This window comes from Larimichthys crocea, chromosome XIII (genome assembly GCF_000972845.2).
Source record: "Larimichthys crocea isolate SSNF chromosome XIII, L_crocea_2.0, whole genome shotgun sequence".
Lineage (NCBI taxonomy): Eukaryota > Metazoa > Chordata > Actinopteri > Sciaenidae > Larimichthys > Larimichthys crocea.
In genome coordinates this window covers 35,947,424-35,958,607 of record NC_040023.1, presented here as the reverse complement: position 1 = coordinate 35,958,607, position 11,184 = coordinate 35,947,424, and the positions used below count along the sequence as shown (strand labels likewise).

Sequence of the window (11,184 nt, the reverse complement as noted above, 5' to 3'; positions counted from 1 at the left end):
GATCATTTGACTCAGTTCACCAAGAAGAGTCGGCTCCCAAACGACTCTTTGTTTTATCTCTTATACCTTTATATTTATATTTACAAAGGTTGCAGCAGTATAAATAATATACTCACTCACACACACACACACACACACCTGGTGTGGAAATAAAAAAAATCACACTGATCATAAAAAAAATTAAAAGTAGAAAATAAATAAATAAAAATAAATTAAAAAAGAAGCAAAAAAAGAAAAAAATCAAAATCACAGATATCATAAAAAAAATTAAAAGAAAATTAAAAAAAAATTAAAAAAAACACACTGATCATTAAAAAAAATTAAAGTTTAAAAAAAGAAAAGTTATGTTGAGATAAAAATTCTTGTGATTACATTTTACTTCATAAATTGCAACTGCAGGGATGTGATCATTGTTGCAAAACTTAACTGTAAATAGTTGTTTGCCTATTGTAATCAAAACCATTGATCTGAAGCTAATGCTGATGTCTAACAAATAGTTTTCTAATCAGCATAAATAATCAATTTCTGATCAACCCATATCAATTGCATGCTTAAAATAACACACCCCGCCATTTCAAGACAAACCCGAGTCACTACAGGGTTAAATCCTTCCCACTCCGAGTACAAAATTCATAATGGTTAAGCAGAACAGATACAGATAATTCATATGGTTAACAGATACAGATACAGATAATTCATATGGTTAACAGATACAGATACAGATAATTCATATGGTTAACAGATACAGATACAGATAATTCATATGGTTAACAGTTACAGAAACAGATAATTCATATGGTTAACAGTTACAGATACAGATAATTCATACGGTTAACAGTTACAGAAACAGATAATTAATACGGTTAACAGATACAGATACAGATAATTCATATGGTTAACAGATACAGATACAGATAATTCATATGGTTAACAGATACAGATACAGATAATTAATATGGTTAATAGATACAGAGACAGATACAGATAATTCATATGGTTAACAGATACAGATGCAGATAATTCATTTGGTTAACAGATACAGATACAGATAATGCTGATCGCTGATCCCTAGTTATTAAATAGTAATAGTTTTTTGTCAAAAGCACCTTTTTTTTTATTGCATATTACAAATTATTTTGGTGAAAATTTGTCAATTATTATGACAAAAATTGGCGGACCCCCCCTACAGTACCTCTGTGGACCCCCTAGGGGTCCCAGACGCCTGGTTAAAGACCCCTGCACTAACCTCTATGCTACACAAAGCAGATAGAAACACCTATAAAAACTCAAGCACAGAAATAAAATTAAAAAAAAATATAAGAAAGATATTGTCACTGCATGTACATAGCGCACTGTAAAAAAAAAACAAAAACAAAAAGTTTCTTTGAACCGGCTCGTCCACGAACAACACATCTGTAGCACGGACGAGTTTAAAGGACGGACAGCATGGCCGGTAAATGTGGGGACTCGTAGCTCGCTGCGGCTGGTTTGTTGTTTTTGTTGTTTTTGTTGTTTTTTTAGTTATTTATTAATAAACAGTGAAATATTTAAACGCTGGAGCTGCTGTACGTGTTTACAGAGTGTTTTATTTCCCGTTAATAAACGGTTAACACCGTGTCCGAGGCTTCCTAACAGCGTCATGGCTCTGCTCGGAGACTTTAACTCGACACCTACAGAAGAAGAAGTTCGGTCCAAAGACGAGACTGACCCGAGCCAACCCGGGATAAAGACTCGAGCTTTGACCCGGGAGGAGCTGGTGTCCGAGTTCAAGCAGCTGAAGCTGGAGAGAGAAGCTCAGAAGAACTGGGACCTGTTCTACAAGAGGAACTCCACCAACTTCTTCAAGGACAGACACTGGACCACCAGAGAGTTTGAGGAGCTCCGAGCCTGCAGACAGGTGAGGCCAGGTCACTGAGACAGGTGAGGCCAGGTCACTGAGACAGGCGAGGCCAGGGCACAGAGACAGGTGAGGCCGGGTCACAGAGACAGGTGAGACCAGGTCACTGAGACAGGTGAGACAGGTCACTGAGACAGGCGAGGCCGGGTCACCGAGACAGGCGAGGCCAGGGCACAGAGACAGGTGAGGCCGGGTCACAGAGACAGGTGAGACCAGGTCACTGAGACAGGTGAGACAGGTCACTGAGACAGGTGAGACAGGTCACAGAGACAGGTGAGACAGGTCACTGAGACAGGTGAGGCCGGGTCACAGAGACAGGTGAGGCCAGGTCACTGAGACAGGTGAGGCCAGTGCACAGAGACAGGTGAGGCCGGGTCACCGAGACAGGTGAGGCCGGGTCACCGAGACAGGTGAGGCCAGGGCACAGAGACAGGTGAGGCCAGGTCACAGAGACAGGTGAGGCCAGGTCACAGAGACAGGTGATGCCAGGTCACTGAGACAGGTAGCTGAGACAGGTGAGGCCAGGTGACCGAGACAGGTGAGGCCAGGTCACTGAGACAGGTGAGGCCGCGTCACAGAGACAGGTGAGGCCAGGTCACTGAGACAGGTGAGGCCAGGTGACCGAGACAGGTGAGGCCAGGTGACCGAGACAGGTGAGGCCAGGTCACAGAGACATATCACTTTATGTATCACTTTAATTCTTCTCCTGGAGGTGAAACAGTGAATCTCTCCATAAGCTCCAGCTGCCACCAGAACCTCTTCCATCCACCACATCACTCCTGTCCTGCAGCAGCTCCACCGGTTCCGGGTCAAATCCTGCATCAACTACAAAATCCTTCTGCTCACATTCAAAGCCATCCACCACCATCTCTCTCCATGTTGCTGCTCCACCTCAGATCTTCATCCTCCATCCACCTGACTGTCCCCTCCGCCCATCATGAGGAACATCAACTCTCTCCACCTGTTCAAAATCGCCTTTTCCATTGCATTGTCCTATTTTAACCTGTTTCTAATGGTGTATTCTTGTAATTTGATTCCTTCTCGAGAAGTTTCCGTCATGTGTGCTGTGCAGGATGAGGCTTGAGCACTGATATCTGTCATCGTTTCTCCTGTGTGTGGTTTGCAGTTTGAGTCCCAGCGGCTGGTGCTGCTGGAGGCCGGCTGCGGCGTCGGAAACTGCATCTTCCCTCTGCTGGAGGACGACCTCAACATCTTCGTTTACGCCTGTGACTTCTCACCGCGAGCTGTCGAATTCGTCAAAGTAAGATTCATCAGATCCACGTCTGATATGTAAACATGTGGCCTCTAGGCTGCCACTTTCTCAAAAATGAAGGTTGAACCTTTTATAGAAGACGGATGTTTTTCAGTAATAACTTTTTTTAATCTATTTTCTGTTGACAGCAAAACCCTCTGTACTGCCCCGAGCGCTGCTGTGCCTTCCAGTGTGATTTAACTAAAGATGATCTGAGGGAGCACGTTCCCGAGAGCAGCGTGGACGTCATCACCCTCATCTTCGTCCTGTCGGCCGTCCACCCTGACAAGATGAAGCTGGCTTTGCAGAACATCAGCAGGGTGAGAGAGCAGAGGCAGACGCCACAGACTCATTGCAGAGTTCCTTAAAAGTTCTTAAAGAAGATTAATTTGATTATTCCTCGTTTACTTCCTTTTTTAAAAATGCATGATTGTTGGTATGCATGCCTGATATGAACATAATCTAGTGTGCATACACAAAAATATCACAAATATTGATTTTCAGCTGCTAGAGGCAGTAACCTTGACGCATGCATCTGGCCCAAACACAAGCTGGTTCAGATTGGTGTAATATAATGTGCCGTGCATGTGGCTTTAAGGTCCTGAAGCCCGGCGGCATCGTCCTGTTCAGGGATTACGGCCTTCACGACCACGCCATGCTCCGATTTAAAGCTGGCAGCAAGCTGGGGGAGAACTTCTACGTCCGGCAAGACGGCACCAGGTCCTACTTCTTCTCTAAAGGTCAGCGGATGACTTCAGGAAAGTCATTTCTATGTAGATTTCTAAGTAGATAGTCAGGTCGAAACTATACGCATGTAGATGGATATATACTTTAGTTAGATATCTAGATGTTTTTTAACTTTACTGTCCCATGATTCTTCCTGGAAAGCTGCTCCAGGAATAGTGTAGTATGAAAGTAGAATGACAGTTCTTGATTTTGTGAATTCTACGTCTGTTTTTTACAATAAGTTCAACATTTGGAGGATGTGGTGACCCTCTCTCTGAAGTTCCCCGTCTGCTCTTGTCGTCTCTTTTCAGAGTTTCTGGCCGAGCTGTTTGAAGAGACGGGCCTTCAATCTGTCGCCAACGACTACGTCCTGAGAGAGACTGTCAACAAGAAGGAGGGGCTTTGTGTTCCCAGAGTGTTCCTGCAGAGCAAATTCACCAAGCCCAGCCAATCACAGAGCTCCTGATGTCACCTGGACCTGTGACTCGCAACTCGTAGATCTCCAAAAGTGCCGAAAAGCTCGACTGAACTGTCCGGTCGATCTCGGAATTGGTAACTAAATGTTAGAGAAGAGGAATCATGCTCCACGTGCTGCTGGATTTCAGGGTGGATTAATAATTCCTCCTTCCACCAATCAGCTGCCGGCTTTCATCTTCTGGCTCACTGAAGCTGCTCCGTCAGCAGCTGGTGAAGACAGTTCTTGTACATGTGAAACTTTGGACAGATGTTGACTCTCAGTGAACTTCTTTCAGTGGTTCAGATCCGTTTAAACATCATTTCATAGCCTTTGTCTACTTTGATCAGTTTGCAGCAGCAACACAGAAGTTTCCCCTGTGAGCTCTCAAACGTGAACAAAGCAGTGTTTTCATTAGGATATCACAGAGTCTTATTAAGTTTTTTAAATTTTGTATAAATTTGTCTACATTAAAAGAAATAAGTGCTCAAATGCATTGTGTCATTGCAGACTTTGTCTAAAACTGTCACGTCCGGGCTATGGTCCAGATTTAAAATAGTTTCAGCCACAGAGGCAGATAATAATCACACACAGATAAACTGAATAGACACTGACGTGGTTTTCAAGCGTCTTTAAATGAAGGTTATGCAGGTTTTCTTCACCAAATGAAAGAAATTACAGATGTGTGGAATATCCGAAAATTTTTTCACAAGTTAGTTTTTTTTTTAGCAAAATTAGTGGAGCCACTGACGACGACGCCGTGGCAGACTCGCCGCTCGGGCCCGGTGTGTCGTCTCGTGTTTGTCACTGTAAGCCGAGACAGAACTTTAGCCTGATGTTTGTTTCAAAGCGAGTTTCTATGGAAGCGGAGTTGTCTTCATGGAGTTCGTTCTTGCCGGCAGAAACACACGAACAGCCAATCAGCTAACAGACGGGCGGACCCAGCGTGCGGAAACAGCCTATCATTAATCCGGACGCCATCAGTAACAGGCAAACAGCCAATCATTCAGCAGCTGTGGAGGTCGGTTGCAGTAGTAGCCGTGTTGGTTTGTTTACATGGAGTAGCATGCAGTGAGAAGCTGAGAGGAGAGTAGAGGTGGAGACTGGCACCGGTAGTATAATCCACGGTAGGACCACCGTGTAGAATTTCTAGTATAGTAGGAACCGTTATGATTAGTCACCACAGGTTATCGTGCAACTCTGTGTTATAATAGTTTACTGTATAGAAACAGATTAAACAAACCCCAAACAGTGACCGCATGAATACGTGATGTGTGGTAACTGATTGTGCAAAGTTGTTGTTGTTGTTTCCATTTTTGTCCGGCACAAAAAAAAGCACTCAGGACAAGACAGCAACATTAGATCATAAGCTGGTTTATTGTTAATTATAGGCTGATAATATTACACACATGTATGAGTAAGTAAATAAATGTTTAATCTCCTCCGGTTTGACGTTTCAGAGGAGTGCACAGTTTGATTTAAAGCGTAGCAGAACATCAAACTCTGGATTATTGTGACTGTCAGTGGTTAATTGGGGGAAGCTTTAACACCTTATATACATAGATTATCATAGTAATGGTTGCTGTTCATAACAAATATAAATGTGTATCTCTGATATAGCACATAAAATGTGTCTTTATAACTTAAAAGGGCAGATGATACACGGCATGGTTAAATGAGACCACTGTGGTGTGAATCAGTTGACACCCTGTGTCGATGCTCTCTGTGTCACCTGCTGTTAGCCACTGCTGCAAGTTAGTCTTTGAGCAGAAAAGCACAGATGAAAAAAAAAAAGGTGCGAAAATACCACAGAAAGAGAGAGAGTGTGTGGTGTGGTGTACCATATACACTGTGCTATAATGATTCATGTTTCTGAATGTAAGTAAAGAAGTAAATAATCCCTTCTGTAGCCATTTAACAATTGCAATTGGTCGGTCGGTATGTTTGCTCCATGTGTAGTATTCCTGTTTAATCTGACTGTGCGCATTACTTCAAACACTGTTTCGAAACAATGCGCTCGAACAGATGCAGTTTCCTGTCCTGTGGTTTGGCTTGTGCAGCCTCCACTTTATTCTCGATGGGTTCGACAGAGAAATGCAGCAACAATCACACTTATCGTTGTTTTGTCTTTTCAACGGCTGCGGTCGATGCTCGTGTTTCTGGAGAATAAGTAGCACGATCGAAATTAAGGCAGGAACTAATTTGAATAATTTAGGCTTTAATATTTAGGCTTTGTTGTGATTATCAGCATCAGTGAATGTGAATCCGTCTTCTAAAATCACCACCTACAGTGTTTTCTTGCTGCTCTATATACAGATGTGGCTTTGCTCTCTTCAAACGGGGTCGTTCAGCCTTCAGAAAACCATAACGAGAAGGAAATGCTATGAAGGACTGCTCGCAGTGCAACCTTCTTGCTAAATTTAGCTGTTGACAGTTGCAGTGGCTTTTCACACGTTCAGCTTCGGGTTTCTTGATTATTCAGCCTTCACACTTTGGAAATGTGTGCACGGCTTTGCAACAACACAACAGTCCAGTGCTGTGTAAATTCTGTTTCCAAATTGCTTTATAATATTTTCTACATTTGAGCAATACGAGGGCTGACACATTTATATTGTATAATATATATTGTATATATTATTGACATCAAATATCCAAATAGGAATTCATGTTCCAGTTTGCCAACAGTCTGTACACTAAGAAACTTGATTTAAAATGCAGCATGCTTCTCTTATCAACATGAAATTATTTTCTAGATAATTTCTCCTTAAAAGTTAGTGACTAACTTCCAGTGGCATCAACTGTCTTGGCTGTCTTTAAGCAAAGTCATATTGTATATTTGCTGAGCAAAAGTAAAAACTAAAGCACTTACAATAAATGATAAAACATTAAAACAAATATGGAATAAACTCTTTGTGAATCTTCATCTTTGTTCCATTCTCTTTAATGAGATTTATGCTGAGATGTTTTTGGTGGACTCAACTTGTTGGAACATTTGCAAACAGGGCCAGCTCAGTCAGATCATCAACCTGCAAGAGAACACAACAGAGCAGAACAAGACATCAGTGTACATCTAATATAAAAAAGCCTTGGAAAAGAATAGCATGTTACTGATGAACCACTAAAAGAAACAAGTAGAAGGGAATGCAAATTCTGCAGGCACTAAGAAACTAAGTAGGGATCATCCTCTGGGCACCATGAATGTCATTGATTCTATTAAACTATGGCCCTGCTTTTGTAGAGCCTCCATGTGCTAATGTAATGTTCCTCATACCTTGGACATTGATGATGATTAGATGTCCCATTGCCGTGTCTTTCAGTTGGCACTCAGCCCTGCACTGAAATGCACCGGAGTCCTCTGGTGTCAGGTTGAGAATCTCTGTCACGACCTGCCTGCGTCTCATTCGCTGATCAGAGATTGTCTCATTTACTGTGGTATGGTACTTTCTGGGCTGTGTCAGCTCAGCGTTTTGGTCGTTTTGAAACCATGCAACATGCAGCAGACCGCATTGCTTGAAGTCATAACGTGCGTCACATGATAGTTTGACCGATGACCCTCTGGCAGGATTGAGGGTTTTCTGAGTGTAAATGACCTCTACGGCATCTAGAGCACAAAGGAAACAAAAAAGAACAAAAGTAGTCATTGGACATTGTTTTCCTACAGGAATCAGGTTTCCTGTACAAACCAAAGCTACAAACTACTGAGTAAACAAGGGCAAAATACACGGCACATCTTTAAAACCACTCCTCTTGCTAGAATGTGACATAACCTGAGCACCACTCCCTTTTTCTCTGAGAGAGTCTGGTAATTATTTGCATGGTATTTTACTTTCACATTTATTGGGAAGTGAAATGGCGCTGCAGCTAGACGAGGAGAAACTCTGCTGTTCCATCTGTCTGGATCTACTGAATGACCCGGTGACTATTCCCTGTGGCCACAGCTTCTGCTTGCGCTGTACTGAACAACGATGGGATGAAGAAGATCCAAAGGAAATCTACAGCTGCCCTCACGATGGGATGAAGAAGATCCAAAGGAAATCTACAGCTGCCCTCACTGCAAGCAAACCTTCACATCGAGGCCTGTGGTGGTGAAAAGTGCCATGATTGCTGATTTAGTGGAAGCACTGAAGCTTCAAGCTGATCCTGCTGATCACTACTATGCCAGACCTGGAGATGTTGCCTGTGATTTCTGCACTGGGAGGAAGCTGATAGCCCTCAAGTCCTGTCTGATGTGTCGGGTTTCTTACTGTGAGCACCACCTTCAGCCTCACTATGAATCCCCTGCCTTTAAAAAACACAAGCTGGTTGACCCCTCCACAAATCTGCAGGAGAAATTTTGCCCCCGTCATAATGAGGTGATGAAGATGTTTTGCCGCAGTGATCAGCAGGCCGTATGTATTTTGTGCTCCATGGACGAACATAAAGACCATGACACGGTATCTGCTGCAGCAGAAAGGATCGAGAAGTGGAAGGAGCTTGAGATGAGTCGGCAAAAAATCCAGCAGAGGATCCAGGACAGAAAGAAAGACGTGAAGGTTCTTCAACGGGAGATAGAGGCGATCAATCGCTCTGCTGATGAAGCAGTGAAGGACAGCGAGAAGATTTTAACTGAGCTTGTCAGTTTCATAGAGAAAAGAAGCTCTGATGTGAAGGAACAAATCAGATCCCAGCAGAAAACTGAAGTTAGTTGGGCCAGAGAGCTTGAGGAGAAGATGGAGAGGGAGATTGCTGAACTTGAGAGGAAGGACACTGAGCTTGAACAGCTCTCACACACCGATGACCACACTGAATTCCTACTCAAGTATCTTTTGCTGTCGGATCTCAGTGAATCTACAGACTCACCCAGCTTAAATATCAGACCTCTTAAACACTTCGCAGATGTGATAGCAGCTGTGTCGGAGGCCCGTGATAAACTACAGGACGCTTTCAATGACGCATGGCCGAAGATCTTACTAAGAGTGACCGAAGTCGATGTTTTACTGCCACAACCAGAGCCCGAGACCAGAGAGGAATTCTTACGATATTCTCGACAAATCACGCTGGATCCTAACACAGTTAACACATGGCTGTCATTAACTGAAGGGAACAGAAAAGCAATAGTAATGAAGGAAAAGAAATTAGGGTCTAGTCACCCAGATAGATTCACTGACTGGCTTCAGGTGCTCAGTAGAGAGAGTCTGACTGGACGTCGTTACTGGGAGGTGGAAAGAAGCGGTGGAGGAGTTTCAGTCGCGGTCGCATACAAGGATATTAGCAGAACAGGAATTGAAAGCGGATTTGGAAACAATGACATGTCTTGGACGTTAGGATGTTTCGACTTTACTTATTATTTCAGACATAACAATGTCAAAACTTTACTCTCAGGCCCTCAGTCCTCCAGAGTTGGAGTATACCTGGATCACAAGGCAGGAACTCTGTCCTTCTACAGCATCTCTGAAACCATGACTCTCCTCCACAAAGTCCAGACCACGTTCACTCAACCGCTCTACGCTGGACTTTTGGTTTATTGGGTCGGAGACACTGCTGAGTTGTGTGAGCTAAAGTAGTTTGCGCTACACTTCCTAGTTAGTCCTGTTAGTCTAACAAAGCGGGATGAACTGTGATGTTTTCTTCCTTAAACATTTTGTTTGAGTTATACCCAGCTGAGTTCAGTTTCTACAGCAGCAAATGGACACTTCACATTGTTACATTTATATATTTTTACTGAATATTTCATGCTATCTCTCCTTTTTTGTTACAGTCACCTCTTAATTCAATCAAAAAGCACAATAGATTACTGTAAATGTATAAATTAAATGAATGTGAATGCTTAGATGGGAAGAGTAGGAATATAAGCTGCTGCATTTAGGCTTTTATCAGCATTTTCAACATAAGACACGTCCTTTAATATGCATTTGTTTCATGTGTACACCACTTATATACTGCTGCAAGTCATTTTCACCTGTAGTTCTACTCTAGTTTGCAAGTTTCAGTGAATATCTCACATGGATCGTCTATTTAAAACATACGCATTCACCCATTGCATGTCCTGTACCATCTGCACACGCACATATTCAGTTTAAACACACCAAACGCCATCTTTTACAAAAACATACAACGAGAATTATTATAAATGAATCAAGAAAATGAAGATTGAGATTAGACAAAGTATTCAACACGGATCCAAAATGTAAATGCTCTGTACGGAAACTTCACCACACACATTGAGAAATCTTCTATCATTCCAAAAATGTATAAGTCACACTATAATGATATTTAAGAGGCTTTTTATGTACTGTAATTAAAGCTTGGTTCCCCTTCAAACCAAGGAAACCAGAAAATATCTGTCTCTTGTCTATAAATGTAACTTGTATGTTCTAATAATAATATCCCAGCAATGACAGTATCTTGAATCTTGTTACTCACCTTTCTCCTGTGCAGACGACGCACAGAAAGTCACCAACAACAGCACTGTAGATAAAATAAGCCGAGTCATTCTCCAAACTGGAAGGTTTACACTAAAAGATGATCACGAGGGTCACGGCACAAGATCAAAATGGAAGTGAAGCTGAAAGTATCACCACACTGCTGATTTCACATCCACCTATCTGCATGGTGTGAGCGTGTCTGCTGTCGTATGGGAGGAGGATACACATCTCTGTGCTCGGTGTTCTGTGTTTCCATTCTGTCTGACCACTAAAACACTTTCCTGTGATCTATAGTAGATACTGGGGTTCAGGGCCGTGCAGAGACCTGCACAAACGAATACCGCTGTAATGTGCTTAGAAAGGAAGTAAACTCTACAATGCACTAAAGAATTTCAAACATGAATAGTAGTTTTTTTGTATTTTTACCAAAATCACACTTCAAACAGTACTA

General features: G+C 42.5%; 2 protein-coding genes across 2 annotated transcripts; both read left to right on the top strand.

Moving 5' to 3' along the window:
* The first annotated feature begins 1,424 nt into the window (after positions 1–1,424).
* On the top strand, positions 1,425–4,821 carry mettl6 (methyltransferase 6, methylcytidine). The gene is made up of 5 exons (XM_027285995.1): positions 1,425–1,897; positions 3,024–3,158; positions 3,299–3,469; positions 3,748–3,889; positions 4,187–4,821. Exons 1-5 carry the CDS (start codon positions 1,640–1,642, stop codon positions 4,339–4,341), a joined length of 861 nt encoding a protein of 286 aa, XP_027141796.1. The 5' UTR covers positions 1,425–1,639; the 3' UTR covers positions 4,342–4,821.
* Positions 4,822–7,953: 3,132 nt separating this feature from the next.
* Positions 7,954–10,717, top strand: LOC109142015 (tripartite motif-containing protein 16). Its single transcript, XM_027287492.1, has 2 exons — positions 7,954–8,321; positions 8,366–10,717. Exons 1-2 carry the CDS (start codon positions 8,179–8,181, stop codon positions 9,870–9,872), a joined length of 1,650 nt encoding a protein of 549 aa, XP_027143293.1. The 5' UTR covers positions 7,954–8,178; the 3' UTR covers positions 9,873–10,717.
* Positions 10,718–11,184: the final 467 nt, after the last annotated feature.